This window comes from Gopherus evgoodei, chromosome 10, assembly GCF_007399415.2.
Source record: "Gopherus evgoodei ecotype Sinaloan lineage chromosome 10, rGopEvg1_v1.p, whole genome shotgun sequence".
Lineage (NCBI taxonomy): Eukaryota > Metazoa > Chordata > Testudines > Testudinidae > Gopherus > Gopherus evgoodei.
In genome coordinates this window covers 23,640,736-23,661,472 of record NC_044331.1, presented here as the reverse complement: position 1 = coordinate 23,661,472, position 20,737 = coordinate 23,640,736, and the positions used below count along the sequence as shown (strand labels likewise).

Below are 20,737 nucleotides of genomic sequence, written 5' to 3'. Positions count from 1 at the left end.
ATACAGCTCTATAGGACACATAGGAATGCAATTAACATTTTTATGTAATTTGAAAAAGAAAAGTTAAGTTTTTGAACAATATTTCATCTCTTCTTGCTTCAATATAGAATAGAAGAAGAATTACGGATTTATTATTGCTTACTGTGGGAAGGGCATCTTTAGGTTAAACGCTGGCCAGAGATACTCATATATATAGTTCTGTATGTTTTTAATTTGTTTATTCAAATTAATGTAGTTCATTCCACGGGTATGCAGTTTGTTCCTCACATGAGAGAACTTTTTAAAAATAATCTATCAGATATCATAGATGTGAATTGAAGTAGGCTTTAAAATCCCTAAGTGGGTATCATGGAAGAGTACTTTTATTTGAAACTTTTGATATTGTATTTGGGGGAGTATGAGGCATTATTTATGCAGAAGTCTCAACAAGCTAAACTAGTCATTCACTCAATTCTGAAATAAGCACCTTGAAATACAGAATATCTCTCTCACCTTTGGGGTAAACTTTGAATATAATTGGTCATTCATGAAGCTAAAGAGGAAATTTATTCTTCAAAATGTAAACTGAATTTTTTGTTTGTATAATTTACTTCCTGTTTTTTCCCCAGTCACTATAATGTCATGGTAAAGAATTTGTCTGTTTAACTTTTTTCTTTAAATAACTAAGGTAAACACCATGTCTGTGTATTACTAACTTATAATCAAATATCTCTGTTCTGCCATAATACATAATGTCATTACAAGTTTAACTCTAGATGTCTGGACTGACTATAATCATTCATCTTATTACTTGCACATAAGTAATTCTTTCTGAGTGGCTAAAATTCTTTTTGAGAAGCTAAAATAACACAATCTATTCTTGAATCCAGCATAGTGTAATACAGGTGGGGGAAGACTGGGTGTAACTTTAAAGGAGAATAAAGTAAACTCTCTGTGTTTACTTGTAAGGTAGGGTTCAATTAAATTGACCTTAAGCTGGCTGGTTACATTTACCAATGGAGGCACCTGGAACTGCTGGGACACTTTCTGAAGAATACTTTGGTCACATGCTTTTTTTGTTCTTTACATAAGCATAGTTTAGTTTCTCACATATGATCACGCTCAATCTAGGCTATGCAGTTTGATTATAATACTGTTGGTTTAGTTAAAATAATATTTATTGAAATGCTCTATTTTAGCATATGTAAATATGTATACAGTATCTTAAATACCCATGAAATCAACATATGTGACAACGATAAAAGTGAAAGTCTAGCCTAGTATTTCAAGACAAGAAAATAGTTAACATTTCTTCTTCATATATATTATTAATCAACATATATCAGTAGTTTGATTTTGGGGTTATCTTTGATTGCTTAGGCAAAAATAATTTCACTACTATGGCGTGTAGTTGTTCAAGAAAGACTTCTGTGACTTTGCATATCTTAATAATATGCAAAATGTTCCTTATTTGGGGGGCATCACCAAACAGACTCATGAAGGGCATTGGAAGTTTGAAAGATGTTCACTGAATGATATGTGTGGTACCATCAAGTTTTTCTTGATGATAGTTGCCAGAGGTTAGATGCAGGGGGAAAAGGTGGTGGTATTTTTCTGACCTTCACCCCCAAAATAAACTCTGTCCATGCAAGTCACCAAAATAAGATGCTACTTGTGAGATTATGCAGATATTCAAATATGGTAGGTTCCATGAGGCTCCTTGAGCTTACTCCCCCTTGAGAGGGATTGAATATGTCCATAAATTCTGGTAGGCTCCTGGGACACCACCTGATTAGAGGAAAAGGAGTAAATAGTGGTATCTCCCAAACACCATCTCATTTGTGGCATCCATGTGACCCCCTCTCTCTCTCAAATGATAATCCCTGGGCATCTGAGATAACACTTCACTGAGATGAATGGGGCACCTCAGAGAACTATTTTTCCAGGTTCTCTGCAGACTTACCTCTGCTTTGTCTACACTCAGTTCCCGTTATTGAGGTTTTCTTTGGCAGCATAAAAGCTAGACACTTACTTTTTTTTTTTTAAATTAATATTGTGATTCTGGAGAACAAGCTAGTGCCTTCAAAGAAGTGGCTGCACCACCTATGGTCTCATACCAGTTATTCCTGAATCCTGGAAAGATGACTTGAAAAAGGGGAGAATTCAGACATGTTTTTCTGTATCATATAGAAGCAAAAATGGTACAAAACCATTGTTCTAAAATCCTTTGTGGGTCACATTTTAGAGAGTATTCCCATTAGCGGTCTTTTGAAAGCTCGGATGTCTCTAAAGCAGCTTGGAAGTAAGGATTCAGCCTACATGGATCTCCTGTGGGGGGGGGGGGTCAGTGCTACAGAAGAGGAGGAGAGAAAACAGGGACTTGAACCCACTGACAGTAGGAGACAATTGGCATGAGGAAGTGGGAACGAGGCAGCTGAGCACTACAGGTCTGTCGCATTTTACGCCGGGGGTTAAGTTCCGCAGTCAGCGCGTAAAGCGAAAAGCGTATATAGTCAAAATTACATTGAGTGTAATGACGGGCAGAATCGCCTGCACTATAGGTACAGTATTAAAATTGTTATTTTTCTCTTTTTTGCCGACCACGTAAAGCTGAAATTGTCCATGTTAAATGTGCGTAAGATGCGACAGACCTGTATATCCAGAGTAGCAGAAGGAAAAAAGTATCGGGGTGAAGTCTTGGTTCTATTAAAGTCAATGCAAGTTTTGTCATTGATTTCAGTGAGGCCAGGATTTCACTTCAGAGTCTCTGTGAACAACTGTTTAAAAAACAAGAACAAAAAATAATAGTATGATGATTGTTTCTGTGCACGTTTCTCTTCTGGATATTCTGTCCAAAGAGGCACATGGGGTGAAGCAGAGCAGGTCTGAGGGAAGATGAAGTGAAGAGCAAAGGGTGACAGTGATGTTTTTTGTCCTTTTTTTTTTTCTTTTCTTTTCTTTTCTCAAAGGAAAAAATACTTATTAAAGACACAGAAATGTGCATTATGGCTGGGATTTTCCAGTGAGCCTAAAGGAGTTATGATCTAGATCACACTAAAATTCAATAGGAATTGGGGTCCTAACTCTCTTAGACATCTTTGCAAATACCAGCCTAAATACTTTATTAATGTTGCTTTTCCACATAATCAGTTGCAGCAATTGTCATAGGGATGTTATGTCATAACAAATTGGAAGAATAAAACTCTCTCTATTAAGATGTAGTACACAGTATGGGAAAAGATTTAGAAACCCTGCCTCAGGATTTTAAGAAAGATAGATAAAGGAAGTCAACAAATGGTCTTAATCTGCACCACAAAATGGAAGTGATTTTAGCATATTTTTTAACAGAACACCCATTATTTGTTATGGTTCTATTTTTTATTTTTATTTACTGTTATATTAAGGGGATGTGGCAGAGAGAGGCCTTTTAGAAAGGGATGGTAGAAGAGACCATCAGGGGATGGGGAAGGCCTGATATTTTCTGGAAGTAAACCCTGACAGTGGATGTTAACAAGATTGTCAACTGTGGTATTATTTCATTTTGAAGAGTGTGTCTTTGCTATAAATGCTAGAGCTGAGAATTTCAAAATGATTGCTACTATTCTGGTGTCCATATCATATTGACAAATAAAGAGGTACTGACACAAACTAAAAATTAGTAGTAGCTATGCTACAAGTGATCATGACTTGATAACATTTATAATGTGCAAATAGATTAAAATCTAGATCAGTTATATATATAAAATAAATAAAAACTTGTTCTTTAAAGGGCCATTTTCGCGAAGTTGAAAATAATTATGAACCAAATCGGCTGAAAGGAAGAATTTAACCAAAATTATGTGACTGACTGGAAATTGTTTAAGAACACTTTTCTAGATGCCCAAAATGCCACCATCTCACAATTGAGGAAGAAATCTGTATTAGTGGTTTAAAAACTGGCCTGGTTTAGCGGGGAAGTGGAGCCAACTGAAAAAAGAAGGATATTGATAAATTGGAGAGGATTCAAAGAAGAGCCACGCGAATGAATAAAAGATTAGAAAACATGTCTTATAGTGATAGGCTTAAGGAGCTCAATCTGTTTATCTTAACAGAGAAAAAGTTAAGGGGTGACTTGAGTACAGGCTACCTACATGGAGAACAAATATTTGTTAATGAGTTCTTCAAACTAGCATACAAAGGTATAATGCAAGCCACTGGCTGGAGGTTGAAGCTATACAAATTCAGACTGAAAATAAGGGATAAATTTTAACTGAAAATTAACCATTGGAACAATTTAACGAGGGTAGTGGTGGATTTTCCGTCACTGGCAATTTGAAAATAAAATTTGAATCTTTTTCTAAAGATCTTCTCTAGGAATTGTTTTGGGGAAGTTCTAGATCTTGTGTTATACAGGTGGTCAGACTAGATCATCACAATGGTCCCTTCTGGCCTTGGAGTCTATGAATCTATTAATCATTTCTGGAATGTTAGTCTGATGCAGAATATGAATGCATCCTATCTTGTTATGCACAATAATACTTGTAGGAAGTATTACACATACAAAATCGTACTGTGTTCTCAATGTTATAACGAGCAAGTTTCTAAAGTGCAAAAAAAAATTCCATTACATGAGTACTCTATTAAGGTGCAAGATCTGAATTCTAATATATGAAACTGTAAAGCCGATCTTTAAAGCTCTCTTTGCTATAGGATTTTTTCTGTAATGGGTAAAATCTAGTCAGTGCTCAATTACTGAATACAAAAGTTTGAAAAGGAAAGTTTAGCAATTAGAAATGAATGATTTCAAATGTAATTAGCATTTCAAACTTCGGCATGTCCTTTTTGTTATCCTTCACTAATAAGTTGCTTGTTTGGTTTAGAAAATTATAGCAAGAACCCTGTTTTTTTTTAATAATTGGTAATTGTTCAGGATTTCATGTTGATTGATATCATTAGTCTGGGTAAATGGCATTTTCCCCTGCACTAGAACAGCCAGTCTGCATTCAGAATATCAAAGCCGTTAATCAGTGCTGTTCCTTATTCAAATTCATTCACTAGTATTGATTTTTCAACATTTGCATTGGTTTCCACTAGTGAAGTCTGATAGTCATCTATGGTGGCCTATTAAAATAAATGGTTATCCTGATATTATTTCTCTTTTTTAATGTGGCGAGTAGGATGGGTGCCCTTTAAAGGCAAAAGCACAGCACTAGGAAACAGGAGACCAGTCTGCTGCAGGACATAAATATAGGAGCTTCCATTGACTTCGATGGGAGTTTTATCCTGTGGCAGGAAAATAGGGCACCAAGATCCTATTTTTTGCCACTGCCACTTACCTTTTGAGAGATCTTAGGCTAGTTACTTAACCGTTCTGTGCCTCAGTTATCCCATCTGTGAAATGGGCACAATGTTCCCTATCCTATAGACATATTTTGAGGCTTCATTCTTTTAGTGTTTCGTGTTTGTAAAGTGCTTCAGGATCCTTGGCTAGAAGACGTTATGGAAGTGTAGATTACTATCATGATACTGTATTTATTATGTCACTCGCAGAGTGGAAGTAGAGATTTGATTGTTTTGTCAGTGGTTAGTTTCAACTCTTGTCTGGTTTCACACATGTGATTTAGTTGCAGTAATCAGGTAACAGAATGCCTCTTAGTTTAAATGAATCAGCAGAGGAAGGCAGTAGTGCTGTAAAGAGAGAGTCACACAGAAGCAAATTTGTACAGAGATCATTTGTACAAAAGGACTTCTCCCACATAATTTCTGTTCCCCGGTTGCTGTCAAAGAGATGTGCTAGTCTGTTGCTAGTTTTTGCTTGTTCTTTCAGTGAAGTCATAATGCTGTTGTGGTTAACATCAATCTGTTACTATGGAGATGACTATGGTGTCATAAACAAAACATTATGACTTCACAGTAGGAAGAACAGATGGTCTGTGCTGGAGCAAACTCCAATATAAACAACAGATAATCAGGTTTTTGATAATTATTTAAAGTGGCAGTGGAAATTTATTAAAAATGTAGAACGGCATTGGTTCTAAATGAAATTATCTAATAAATACAGTAGTTTAGAGAGACAGAGAGAGAATATACTCTATATTGATGGTAGCTGGACACACTCTTTCCACTTTTGTTATATAACTTAAGTTTTATACTTTTAAGTGAGTGTTTCTATGGGAACATCTGCACTGCTTTGGCCCTTAGTCTCATGACTAAAGCATATTCAAGATATACAGGTATCACAGCAAGTTGTTAATACTTTGTACCTAAGTAGCAGTATTACTTTTGAGGAGCTGAGAACGCTTCAATAAACATTGTTTCACAACTCTTCTACAAAGAATTTTGTTCAGTTCTTTAAACATATAAAGACATCCAGTTCAGCAGCTCACATCAAGCGTAAGGTGCTTTTAGGGTAGAATACTTTAGCTCAGGGGCTGAGCTAAAATCCCTAAAGTGTGAAAATTCCTGCTGAACCAGCTGGCCTTATGGGAGCTAGCTGGCTGGCTGTAAATAGGGAAACTATCCAGCAAGCTTTGAAGTCTGTCTTCAAGGACCTGAGCGATTATTCTCTGGAGTTTGTTCTTAATCATATAAAAAGAAAAGTAACTGCGTAGGTATTTTCTTTTGCAAAATGTTTCCTAAGTTGAATCTCCCCTTACGTGGTTTTAAGGAAGTGATCATGTAAATCGTACAGAATAAGACTCCTGGACTTGTGTAATACTTGTGCATCCTCCTTAGAATTAGAGCTTCTGCAGTAAGCATGATTTTACTCTTTTCAGTGTCCTTAACTGAGAGTGCTCTGCTTCCTTCCTAACCTGAAACTCTGTTGAGCCAGCACTTCTGAGATCTTTGGATAATTGAAGTTACATTGTATATCTCTTTTACAAATACAATTAAAGCACAAGGCATTTGCCCATTGTAACGCAGTAAGTCCTTAGCGGAACCAAGAATAAAACCTAGGAGTCCTGCCTCCAAGTCCTGTATTTTAACTATTAGATCACATTCAAAAAAAATCTGGAAAATGTATTTTTAAGATAGTCTGTTCCTTAAATAGCATTAGAGTTCATGATAGGTTTCAGAGTAGCAGCCGTGTTAGTCTGTATCCGCAAAAAGAACAAGAGTACTTGTGGCACCTTGGAGACTAAAAAATTTATTTCAGCATGAGCATTTGTGAGCTACAGCTCACTTCTTCAGATGCACAGAATGGAACACACAGACAGGAGATATTTATACATAGAACATGAAAAGGTGGAAGTATGCATACCAACAGGAAGAGTCTAATCAATTGAGATGAGCTATCATCAGCAGGGGAAAAAAAACTTTAGAAGTGATAATTAAGATAACCCATAGAAGGTGTGAGGAAAACTTAACATAGAGAAATGGATTCAATTAGTGTAATAACCCAGCCATTCCCAGTCTCTGTTAAGGCCTGAGTTAATTGTCTAATTTGCATATTAATTCGAGTTCAGCAGTCTCTCTTTGGAATCTGTTTTTGAAGTTTTTTTTGTTGCAAAACTGCCACCTTCAAGTCTGTCACTGAGTGGGCAGAGAGGTTGAAGTGTTCTCCCACTGGTTTTTGAATGTTATGATTCCTGATGTCAGATTTGTGTCAATTTATTCTTTTGCGAAGAGACTGTCCGGTTTGGCCAATGTACATGGCAGAGAGGCATTGCTGGCACATGATGGCATATATCACGTTGGTAGATGTGCAGGTGAACGAACCCCTGATGACGTTATCTTATGTTAATGCTTATCTTATTCTGCTGTTGTAGTACAACAGGGTTTGGATCCCTGACAACGAAGAAGTTTGGCAGTCTGCTGAAATCACAAAGAACTACAGAACAGGAGACCGTGTGCTTCACCTACTATTAGAAGATGGAACTGTAAGAAAAAAATAGACATAGTTATTTCAATTTTTAATGAGAGGCTGGATTAGATCACTGGTCTGTGTAGTCCAGTATGTTGTTTCTGACTGCGGCCAGTACGATGTTCTTGATTTTCTTGCAATCTTAGGATTTTCTAGTCATTAAAACTTTACAGGAAGTAGCAATCCCAAAAAAATGTAAAGAGTTTAATTTTAGCATCCAGTGCTTGTCAGTATATGCCCCATTGCACTGACAAGGGAAAAAGGAACTATGCCAATTATGGTGTTAGCTGAGGAGCTTGTCCATAATTTTTTTGTAAACTCATTGCTTTAGTGTATGATTTGTAGTACACATACAGCAGAACCACACTGTTATGAACTGCTAATTTGTGACACTACTTTTTTCCAAAATACATCGTGAACACCTCCCTAGCCTGAGAATGTTATTGCATGTTTCTCTGATTGTCTGAGGTGCAAAGATAGAGCTGGGAGTGAAGCTCTTTGTAAGTTGTTTTACTGCACCCATCACCTTGGTATCTGTGCAGCTTACAAATTTGTTTGTGAACACAAGAAGATGACTATGTTTTTCTTTCCTTTCCCCATTTTATAAGGACTACTTTTTAAAAATTGTGATATAAGATGAATTATTGAGGGAAATATAGGTCAGAAAAGTGGGGGGGGGGTTACATTTTTTTCAAAGGGCAGTGAGGACCAGGGTTATTCTGAGTTCTTTGAGAAGCACGTTCCACAATCATGAGCCAGTTGCCTCTCCTGCACACACGTCACTCTTCAGGATAACAGTTCCATTGTTCCAATAGAAGGTAGCTGTCATGCAGGGACATGATCATATAGAACCAGGGCCTTTCTTGGGTTATTTGGGTCAATCCCACAGAGGACTTTGAAGATTAGGGCCCAGATTTTTTAGGACTTAGTGGGGAATGAAAAGGTAACTTTATCTCATCTTTATGTTCCCCACCTAGTCAAAGGTTTGTGATAAGCTAGAACTGTCTTTAGAAGCTAACTTAAGACCAGCTTCCCGTAAGACCATAGGCTATTCCAGCACCTGGGACAGCTGGGCAAAAGACACTCCGGCTACACTCATGCTCCCTAAATTGTGTTTAAAATACTGCAGAGTTTTTATGTTTAAATTAAACCTCTCATTCTCTGTATTGATTGAAGAGGCTTCATGTAAAAAAAACTTGGTATGTTTCAGTACAATATATTCGAGAGAGAGGAAATAAATCTTTATTTTTATGAGACATTGAGGGGCCCCATCTTGCATTCCTTGTACACTAAAATGACCATGGATGTCATTGGAAGTTAACTGGTGTTCACGGAATGCAAGATCAGATACTGATCCATCATCCATGCAACAGTTAAGACAAAGGTAGCCAAAAAGTTCAATATGTATTTACACATGCATTTCATGTAATTTGTATTGTCAGGAATTGAATTACCCTGTTGATCCAGCACCTTTGCCACCTCTACGAAATCCTGACATACTTGTTGGTGAAAATGACCTCACAGCACTTAGCTATCTCCATGAACCTGCTGTTCTACACAATCTTAAAGTTCGTTTTGTGGAGTCAAAACTTATCTACACTTATAGTGGTACGTAAAGACACCCAGGGTTTCAGATAAATGATTAAACTAAAATTTTAAAAAGTTTAAATCTTTGCTGCTGAAAGTGCAATAGGATCAGAATTGTGTTTTCCTGAAATCTGTTAATTAAGTTTCTTGAAGCCAGGGTGATTTATGCATGAGTAAGGACTGATCCCGTGGTCAGGCCTCTGAGTAGTGATTAGTTCAGATAGGAATACTTTTACTACACAGCAATTTAGTTGTGGTTACTAGTTTTCAATACCTTACCTTTTGTTAGGTATTGTAGAAAATGAGATGATACATCTGACTTTGTACTGTTTATTTTTTCATAGGAATCATTTTGGTTGCAATGAACCCCTATAAACAGTTGCCAATATATGGGGATGCCATTATCCATGCATATAGTGGGCAGAACATGGGGGATATGGATCCACATATATTTGCTGTGGCAGAAGAGGCTTACAAACAAATGGCAAGGTACTATATGTTTTCATTGTTTAACAGTTGTTTCTTCTAAAATATAATTTAGAAATCTCGTGGCAAATACTATTATTTTGTTACATTGATTGACTTTTGTTTTGTAAATGTCCAAGCAGCTAAGATTCCTTTTGTCTGGATAATTTCAAGCAGACCACCCTCAAAGAGAAGAGAACCTTGTAACCTCTGCGGAGAGGTGCTGAGGGGTAAAGAGTTTCTGGAACTTACACCCCCTTCTTAATACCTGTCACGGGAAAAGGACAGAGGTGGTCCTAGCTCAGTGATTTGTGTTGACTACAGCCTGCAGGGGACAAACAAAACAGGAGTGGCCAAAAGACCAAGGAGAATATGAAAGCTGGCAGTGGTGCTGGTCACAATAACATTTACTCCATATATATTTTTAGACTAGCAAGATATTTAAAATCTCCTTCTTATCGTTCTGTTTTAGAAACAACAGGAATCAATCTGTTATAGTCAGTGGAGAATCAGGAGCTGGAAAAACTGTGTCTGCTAGATATGCAATGAGATATTTTGCCACAGTCAGTAAGTCAAACAGCAATGTGCATGTGGAGGATAAAGTACTGGCATCCAATCCAATAACAGAGGTAAATTTAAGGATGTATAAGTAAAGGGGCTTTATGTTCATTAAAGTCTGAATCCTGAAAGCTGCTGAGCTCCTATAGTAGAAGTCAATGAGCATTCCAGGTATTCAAGTAACTCTTAGTAAATTACATGCATTTTAAGAGCCCAGTTCTGTGACATGCTCTGCTACATCAAAAATATTCAACGTTGTCATAAACAGATAGCTAAGGGTTAATGTTCTGACCAGAGGACCAATCAGGAAACAAGACTTTTTCAAATCTGGGTGGAGAGAAGTTTTGGGTGTGAGTTCTTTGTTCTTTGTCTTGGTTCGGTGACCCTCTCGGCTCTGAGAGTGATCTTTCTATCTCCAGGCTTTCTAATCTTCTGTTTCCAAGTTGTAAGTACAAGGATAGTAAGACAATAGGTTTATATTGTTTTTTTTGTATTTACATGTGTGTAGTCGCTGGAATGTGTTAAATCGTATTCTTTTTGGATAAGGCTGTTTATTCATTTTTTCCTTTAAGCAATTGACCCTGTATATTGTCACCTTGATACAGAGACCAATTTTATGTCCTTTTTCTTTCTTTTTATATAAAGCTTTCTTTTTAAGACCTGTTTGAGTGTTTTTCACTTGTTAAGGCTAAGAAACAAAGGGAGGGGGAAAATCTCTTTGTGTTAGATTACTAAGCCTGACTTTGCATACCCTCTGGGTGAGGGGGGAGAGAGATTTGATCTCTTGGTACTTGTGTTTCAAGGACTTGAAGCAGGGAGGGTGGAATCCCTTTGTTTAGATTCACGGAGCTTGAATCTGTATATCTCTCCAGGAACCCAGGGAGGGAACACATGGAGGGGAAGAGGGAGAAGGAAAGTGGGTTATTTCCCTTTGTGGTGAGACTCAGGGCATCTGAGTCTTGGGGGTTCCCCAGGGAAGGTTTTGGGGAGACCAGAGTGAGCCAGACACTGGAATTCTGGCTGGTGGCAGTGATATCAGATCCAAGCTGGTAATTAAGTTTGGAGGTTTCATGCTAGCTTCTCATGTTCTCAGCTCTAAGGTGCAGATCTGAGTAGGACAGTTTTGACAGACGTATATGTGCACTTTTTTCCATGTCACAAATGTTTAATTTTCTTGCATATGTGAAGTATTGAGTATAATGTATACAACTATCCAGTGGGCTATACTTATTGTTTTATTGCAGTTTTGTGCTGTCACACTTTTCATGTCACCATCTTCTCCTTTAACCACTTTTTCAAAAACGAAATTCCTTCTTTTCTGACTGGAACCATCTGTAATAACTTGGCAACAGCACTATCTAATGTGGGCATTAATGTATAATTGTAGGTGATCTTGAACTCAGTCTAGGTGATGGCAGATAAAAGTCCATATTAAGTCATCCAAATCACAGGTCTGATTTTTCGGAAGTTCTGAGCACCCACATCTCTCTTTAATTTCTGAGTGAGACTAGAATCTCAACACCTCTGAAAATCTGGCCACTTTATTTAGGTTCTATATTTTGGAATCCAAACTTGAAAATGTTTGCCTTTATCTTTATGTATATTTGAAATGTAAATTTTCAAATCGACACACACACACGGTCACAAAGAACTTTTGAAAAATAAACAAATGTTTGTATATTGCAGTATGTGGGGGTTGTGTTATTATTTTGTCTGCAACAGCAGGAAAGATTCTTGGATATATGGTTACAGTAGGAAAAGTAGTGGGTGGTTTGTAGTTGTGGATAGAAAAAGGTTGAGACTCCCAATCCACAAGGGAGACTTATTTTAATGCTTAGTTTGTATAGAATTGCATTTAATATATGCATGTTACATTATTTGTCTAGAGACTCTGAGCCTAATTTCCAGACTTGGGCCTCATAATAGAACATCTAAATCTCATCTCTGGATGTTCGGATTGATCATTAGGCACATAAAACTTTGGACATTTTATGCATCTAAGTCATGTTTTGAGAGAGTTACTCTTCTTTAATGTTCACATTTGAAAACTGGACAGCATGAATGATTCCGTTGACACAAACTGTTTGGGCATTAAAGAGGTTCACCATGTTCATAGGCTGTAGGCAATGCGAAAACCACACGCAACGATAATAGCAGTCGGTTCGGGAAGTACACTGAAATCAGTTTTGATCAGAGACACCAAATCACTGGAGCCAACATGAGGACGTACCTGCTTGAGAAATCCAGAGTTGTCTTTCAGGTAAGTGAAATAAAGTTTAAAAAGCCACCTTCGTTGAAATCACTGTTGTACAACTCTTTTAACTTTGTTAGCATTATACTAAAAGAGGTGAGTGAAGTATTGCATAATTTGTATTAATCTTAGTGTATACCTTTTTGTTTGGAATCGGAGACCTATGTTTTTTTATATAATATATACACACACACACACCATATATACTTGTTCATTAGCCGGTTTGTTTATAAGCTGACCCCCAAGATGGTTAGGTAAAAATAGCAAAAACTGTATGACCCTTTCATAAGCTGACCGTATATTTCAGGGTTTGGCCAACTTTGGCTCCTGACCCATTAGGGTAAGCTACTAGTGGTCCTGGCCTTTTTGTTTACCTGGAGCGTTCACAGGCACGGAGCCCTTCAGCTCCCAGTGTCCGCGATTTGTCGTTCCCAGACAATGGGAGCCACTTCCCACAGCTCCCACTGGCTAGGAACGGCGAACCATGGCCACAGGGAACCAAGGGACTCCATGCCTGCAGATGCTCCAGGTAAACAAAATGACAATGTATTAGATATTCAATTCAATGATTCCATAGAGTTTTTAAAATCATCAAATTTTGGTGTAGACCGGTTTATAAGCCAACCACCACTCTTTGATGTGTCACTTTTTTACCAAAAATATTTGGCTTATGAATGAATATATATGGCATATTTCTTCTCTGCTTACACCATATGGAGGAGAGCAGAAAGGCTCTGATCTCACAGGGAAAAAAATTAGTGAGACATTATGTTGCCACCAATATCCCCACACTGTTGTTTTTTCCCTCTCCAAGCCACAAAAATATGTCTGCTCCATGCGGCCAAGATGGGGCAGGGCCAAGGGAGGAGGAGGAGGAGGAGTTAGAGGATCAACTGCTCTGTGCAGTACATTAAGCCCCATTGCCCAGAGAGGCCATTTTGAGTCTTTCCTAATAGTGGCATAAAAATGAGAATTTACTACGTGGCTTGTGTGGATTTTGAAATTCTATATTTCAGATTGTGGTTTAGAGCTGACTCTTGCGAGAGAAGGAATGAATGTACATGGGCTGTGTTGTATTTGCATTGTTTAAGAAACAATGTTCAGGATATCAGAATACACAGTGGAAATGAAGCTGAGGCATTTGAAAATTTTCCTGCAGGTTTACTTAACTGAAATTAAGATTATTCCTTTTGTTCAGTTAGTTTAGATGGCACAGCAAACCGTAATGTAACTTATTTTCCCCTAGCAAAACCTGTGTTGCTTCATTCTCAAATTTCAAGTTCTCACATTGGAGACTTGGCTAGATTAAGTCACTTATTTGAACAGGTTTAAGTGGAAGATGAAAGTAGATACTTTGAACCCTCTCAAGTACTGTGGCGCTGAGCTATTTAAATACTTAGACTGCTCTCTAAACTGAATAATTTGAGCACTGTCCAAGCTACAACAATGTTAGAAAACTTCTATCCAAAATGAGATTTTGGCAACTTGGTTAGCAAAACTTCCACTTCCCACTTTGGGAAGCCATGTTGTTTGTTCAGGGTGGCATAATCAAATTCTTCTCTTATAATAAAAGTTAGATATAAGTGAACAAAGATCTCATTAATTTTAGATACCTTAAATGATCAGATGGATTTTTTTTTATTTGCCCTGATAAAGCCAGAAGCACATTGGAAACAAACTTTTTTCAGTAACACTTAATAGGTGACAAGTTTCAGAGTGGTAGCCGTGTTAGTCTGTATCAGCAAAAACAACAAGGAGTCCCTGTGGCACCTCAGAGACTAACACATTTATTTGGGCATAGGCTTTCGTGGGCTAGAACCCACTTCATCAGATGCATGAAGTGGAAAGTACCTGCTCCTGTATTTTCCACTTCATGCATCTGATGAAGTGGGTTCTAGCCCACAAAAGCTTATGCCCAAATAAATTTGTTAGTCTCTGAGGTGCCACAGGGACTCCTTGTTGTTTTTACATGATAGGTGAAATCCTTTCAAGGTTAAATTAACAAAACAGGTTGTGGTTAACACTAAACTTTGAGATGCAAAAATTGTATCATTGTGGAATCTTATTTAACCTATTTTTCTAAGGCTCTGATCCTGCAAACACTTATGAATCTATTTCACCTCTCTCTGATATATGTAACGTTAAATGTGTGTTTTATGTGTTTGCAGGATCAGGGTCTAATTATGTGTCAGTCATTATTGTATTGTGAAATAATGGTGCTAAAATAGAATGGAAAATATCTGGTGGTTGGTTAGTTTTTTTTCTTGTTTTTTGTTCTGTTTTTTACAAAAACACACAACAAAATGTACTGCTTGCTTGTAGTTATGTTTATAACTTCTCAGATATTCAGAACAGCTACCTCTGTACATCTGTTATCTAACAGAAGGTTATTAAAAATAGTTTTGAGAGCTTTCCACTTTCCGTGAATAGTGTTTGTTAGCGCTCCCAAAGGAAGCAGTGTACATTGCTATATTTGCCAGCCCTTGTTAGTTTTTTAACTGACTCAATTATTAAATTAACAGTTTTGGCAAAGAACTCTGTACACGGACATGGGCTTTGGAGAGGAAGCGCACTTGGTTTTGTCACAGCCAAGGCGCTTGCTGAATTTAAAAACATGTCCGTTTTAGCATAGACAATGTTTGACTCAAACTAGATTGCAATAGAATTTACACTTTGGATAATCATTCACTCTTCTACAATTATAGTCAAATACCAAATGTTTTCCGTGTTTATTTTTCTTTCTCCAGTATCATGGTTTTCTTTTCTTTCATTTGCAGTCAGAGAATGAACGAAATTACCACATATTCTACCAGCTGTGTGCTTCTGCTCTGCAACCAGAATTTAAGCATCTTAAATTGGGTGTGTCTCAAGAAAGTAAACTATTCTTCACCTTTGCAGTGTTACATTTTGAGGGTAGGATTTTCAAGAGCCCTAAGTGTCTTAGAGCACAAATCTTATTGACTTTCAGTGGGACCTGTGCAGCGTGATGTCCACACCGCAATAAAAGTCCCATGACATGACTGCGGCTGGCCTGTGTCAGCTGTCTCAGGCTCATGGGCCTCCTACTCCATGGTTATAAAATTGCAGTGTAGACATTTGGGCTCAGGCTAGAGCCTGCGACTTCATGAGAGGGGTGAGTCTCAGGGCCCAGGCACTGCAATTTTTAGCCCCATAGCCTGAGCCCCGTGAACCTGAATCAGCTGACCCAGGTTCTGAGACTTGGTGCCACGGGTTTTTCATCGCAGAGTAGACCTACTCTAAGTTGCCTAGGGTTTGAGCCTTCTTACTGTAGTCAGTGGCAGAGTTTTTCCAGTAACTTTAGAGGTGCAGGATCAGGTTCTTAGGGGTCTTTGAAAATCACACTCTTAACACTTTATTTAGTGAATATGCTTGTGAATGATTTCATATTGACAGTCCTGGGGAGTGAAGGCTTCTTTCACAGAGCAATGACATGGTAAAAGCTCCATGTGCGCTTAAACTGCAATCTGGAGACCCAGCCTCAAGCATAAAATGGTAGTTCATCTCCCTACCAATCAATCCTTCGCCCTCTGTTAGATTTCCAAAAGGGGTGCCAGTTAGTGTCAGTTGTATTGGTTTTGTTATGTGGATTCCTGTTTGTTTCGGAAGTACACTAAGACTAGGAGCTCATTTTAGAAGAACTATCAGATGGCAAGAGCTTTCACTCCATTTTCATTCATATCTACTGACTTATTGATGAAAGACTCTCTGTCCCACTACCAAGTACATTAATTGTTATAAGTTTTACTTTTCATCTGTAGGGCATGCAGAAGAATTTAATTATACAAGAATGGGTGGCAACACTGTTATCGAAGGAGTCGATGACAGAGCAGATATGATGGAGACCCAGAAGACATTCACTCTGCTAGGTAAATGAGAATACTTGGCAACACATGTTGATAAATTTAGCAAAGTGAGCTTGGCTCTGAAATGACCAATGATAAACAAGTTTGTGAGAAAAAACTAGGGAGTATATGTAGTAGCTACCTGCGGAATTTGTTTGTGGCACTACTGTTTTGCTATTTGCTTTGATGGGACTTGGCAACATCAACTGGCTATTAGCAATTAGTCTTCATTGTTAGTGGTATAAATTACTGAGAGCTAGAGTCTGACTAGGCCTCAGGCTGGCAGGCAGTGGAGGAAAGGGAGTAAGGAATCTTCCTACCCTCTTGTGTGATCAATCGAAGGGCAAAGCGTAACTGTCCCTGCAGCACCCTAATTACTTCTCTGGGGATGGGGAGGGCAGATTTATAGCTCTGCACAGCAGGCAGCAGTGTCTTCACCAAGTCCTTATAGAATCGCTAATAATTATATACAGTATTGCAAGTATTCCTAGATTATGCTTTTTATTAATGGATGTTTTTATTGCTTTGAGTATTTCAAATGAATAGGGATTTTTTTAAGGTCTGAAGGAGGATTTTCAGATGGATGTTTTTAAAATACTGGCGGCCATCCTGCACTTAGGCAATGTGCAAATGACAGCTGTTGGTGATGAAAAATCTTCAGTCAGTGTAAGACATTCGCTCATTCAAATATTTGAATAATTGTTTTGTTTTGTTTTTTATTTGGTGGGTCATTGCCAGTCCTTTCATATCTTCCCCAGCTACCTATCAGGTCCTTCCTTTATCTCTGTGTTACAGGCTGTCTTGGGACATCCTACTTTGTGAGCTTTCTTTGCCAAGACTCTGTGTAAAAAAGACTTTGGTCTCAAGTGTGGGGTGCATAAAGCAGCCATAAACTGGGCAAACTAAGGCCACTTCAGGATTCCCCCTGCCTAGCAGAATCCTCAGCTGGTATAGAAGCATGGTGGTGGTGATTATGCCACCCCCCTTCCTCACTCATGGCATAAAGGGGCTGAGCAAAGGAATTGTGTGTGGCTGAGATGTCCCTGCATCCAACTGATCCCCAGCTGCTGGAATGACCCCTTGGGGTTGTTTGCAGCCTCTGCAAAACAGGTCGGCCTCAAGGCCATTCAGATTTGTGCAATGGGACCACACCAGCACTTGGTGATCCCAAGGTCAGGGAAACCATAAGACAGGTTAAAGCCACTTATGCTGTCCCCAGCCCATATGAGGCGCAGTTTAATTGGTCCATCCCTGGTTGTATAAAATGGTCCTCTTCAGCAGTGCTTACTCTAGAAAAATGTCTATTGACATCAGCAAGAGTTTTGCCTGTGTAAGAAGTGCCTGTGTTATTAAAAACCAATTAAACCAAACCACCAATCATAGGTTGAAATCCCAACCCCAATGAAGTTGGTGGCAAGGGTTCCCATTGAGTTCAATGGAGCCATGACAAAATCTTAGCCTTAGTAATAATCCATTAGTTACAACCTTTCATAAGATCTAGTAATGTTTATTTTTCTTCTTTAAAGCTGGAGGATAAACATCTCAATATATTCTGTGAACTTCTGGATTTAGACAATGACAAAGTGGCACAATGGTTGTGCCACCGAAAAATTATCACTACCTCAGAGACTGTAATAAAGCCTATGACAAAACTCCAAGCTCTTAATGCAAGGGATGCTTTGGCAAAGAAGATCTATTCTCACCTGTTTGACTTCATTGTGGAAAGAATTAACAAAGCTTTGCATTTTTCTGGAAAGCAGCACACTTTTATTGGTGTTTTGGACATTTATGGGTAAGATTATCTCTGGTGAAAAAAATTTTTTTCAGATGATACAACTCTCCTCTGTTTTCCAGTTCTTATTCCTACATATCTGGGAAATATGATGCATTTCCTACAATGAATTGGTATCCATTTAATCAAAAGGATGCAGTCTTCTGTGCCATAAAATCTTTTGCATGAAGGGCAATGGGAACTTCTTATTTTGATGAATATCAATATCTGTCTCTCAAGGTGACATTTGATCTGGGATTTAGTACATCTTAGGCCATTGGTCTTTGATATTCACCTTATCAGAAGTAAATTTGGATAAATCAATTTAAAGTTCTATTGTCACTTTGAGATGGGTTGATGCTCCTCTGATGGCTGGATACATTAGCTTTAGGGTTGCTTTGTTCCACCATTGCAACACAGAGCAGCCCCATTGCACACCAGGGCTTTGGTTATTATGTCTAAGACCTTGCCTTCACTTGCAGCGGTGTGTAGAGTACATGTAGCTTCATAATGCAGTGAAAGGCAGGCTGTGTCCACTCTCACTGTGGTGTGTAGCTATGTGGGGCAGTGAAAGTTTCCAGCAGTGGGAGGCAGCAGGGCAAGGTTCTGGAAGGAGGAGGCAGTGAGGAGAGGAGACTTTCCCTGCTGCTGGAATCTTTCGCTGCGGAGGGGAAAGGCTCTCTGGCAGCAGGACACTACACTGCTAAAAATAGGGTTAAAAATAGCAGTGTAGACATCGGAGGCTCTGCTTGAGCGTGTAGAGAGCTGTGTAGGTTATATTGCATAGAGTTCAGGCATGTAGGACACTCTACTCAGTTAAGCAGTGCCTCACCATCTACTCTGCTGTTTATACCCAGGCTAGCTGGGCATGCAATGTCTGTACTGTACAGACCACCATAAGTGTAGACCGCTGCTAAGAAACGGAAAGTTTAGGAAGTAATTTACTTATAAGCAACCAGTTTCTCTCCAAGTCCCATAGAGACATTAGCACTCATTTTTAAGTGATCATGTATTTTTTTTCCTATTTAATAATATCTTCCCCTAATTTTTAAAATGTATTTCAGATTTGAAACTTTTGATGTGAACAGTTTTGAGCAGTTTTGCATCAATTATGCTAATGAAAAACTGCAACAACAATTTAACCTGGTATGTATGTATATTTTGCTGCAGCTGTATGTGTTGATTGGTGTCTTTTTTTGGTAAAGATTAGCAATACTTAGAAAAGAGATTTTCTTATATTTCAGAACTATATTTTAGTGCATGTTACACAAATATTTTACCTTACCGTTGTTTTCCAAATGCTTGTATTTTGTTCCTGAGTTATTAACATGTGCTTTTCATAATGTTGACATTTTTCATTAATAGCATGTCTTTAAACTTGAACAAGAGGAGTATATGAAGGAAAACATCCCATGGACTCTTATAGACTTTTATGACAACCAACCAGTCATTGACCTTATTGAAGCTAAAATGGGCATTTTAGAGCTGCTAGATGAAGAGTGCTTGGTAATTTTTAAAATTTTATGTTTATGAACTGGTATGAAAACATTTTCTGCAGGTTGTGTTTCAGGCAGAATTTGTGGTTTAAACCGTATTCTAATTCCTTTTAAATTAAGAAGATGACCACCTTGCTGATGAAGTCAGGGGCGACTCTAGCTTTTCTGCTGCTCCAAGCACGGCAGGCAGGATGGTAAAAAGTTACTGATCAACCCAAGTGATTAACCCAATACCATTCTCTTGGCCTGATTGTCGTAGATCTCTTGGGCAGCTAAATTATGCCTCATTTGGAATTATGTTGCCACTGCCCTTCCAGAACAGGGAGCAGTGTTCATGGCAGGGAGGTCTGCCTGCCCACAGAACTTTCTCAGGTTATGTACCAGGGCTGCTTTATAGGACTCTCTTTCTTCTTATAATGGTTTTCCCAAGGGAATTTCTGCCTATTCTGAAAGAGCTTAAAACTCAGATGCTGTTTATCATCACAACACACTGTATATCTGTTGCTTGAATAGCATTTATTGGTAGTAAGTAGCTTCGTCATTGTTAACATTCCAACCGTATTTTATTAAACAGCCTCACAGCTTGCTTTTTTATAGTTACCTCAGGGGACTGATGAAAATTGGCTTCAAAAGCTGTATAATAACTATATCAACAAGAACCCCTTCTTTCAAAAGCCCAAAATGTCAAATATATCTTTTATCATCCAGCACTTTGCTGATAAGGTAGGTGTACAATTCTATTTACATTTTAATAGATTTTTTTCCTTGCTGAATGTTATGCTGGTTGAAAAATGGTGAAATAATACAGTAAAATATACATGTGCCATCTTTATAAGCTGTATTCAATATACATTATTATTTTATCATATATTTATTAGCTATGGGTAAGGCTGCATGTCTGTCACAGAGGTCATGAAAGTCACA

General features: G+C 38.1%; 1 protein-coding gene across 4 annotated transcripts in view; it reads left to right on the top strand.

Annotated features, from left to right (window-relative positions):
• The window catches only part of MYO5C (myosin VC), a 59,071-nt gene that overhangs the window by 2,014 nt on the left and 36,320 nt on the right, over positions 1 to 20,737 (top strand). For 3 of the 4 annotated variants that reach the window (XM_030577447.1, XM_030577450.1, XM_030577449.1), the window contains exons 2-13: positions 7,728 to 7,838; positions 9,265 to 9,430; positions 9,754 to 9,898; positions 10,347 to 10,503; positions 12,549 to 12,692; positions 15,461 to 15,542; positions 16,463 to 16,570; positions 17,106 to 17,212; positions 18,073 to 18,338; positions 19,382 to 19,463; positions 19,683 to 19,823; positions 20,411 to 20,536. In XM_030577447.1, coding sequence (XP_030433307.1) covers positions 7,728 to 7,838; positions 9,265 to 9,430; positions 9,754 to 9,898; positions 10,347 to 10,503; positions 12,549 to 12,692; positions 15,461 to 15,542; positions 16,463 to 16,570; positions 17,106 to 17,212; positions 18,073 to 18,338; positions 19,382 to 19,463; positions 19,683 to 19,823; positions 20,411 to 20,536 — 1,635 coding nt within the window. Of the gene's footprint in view, positions 1 to 7,727; positions 7,839 to 9,264; positions 9,431 to 9,753; positions 9,899 to 10,346; positions 10,504 to 12,548; positions 12,693 to 15,460; positions 15,543 to 16,462; positions 16,571 to 17,105; positions 17,213 to 18,072; positions 18,339 to 19,381; positions 19,464 to 19,682; positions 19,824 to 20,410; positions 20,537 to 20,737 lie in introns of those variants that run through there. The other variant, XM_030577448.1, reaches the window with a different exon arrangement.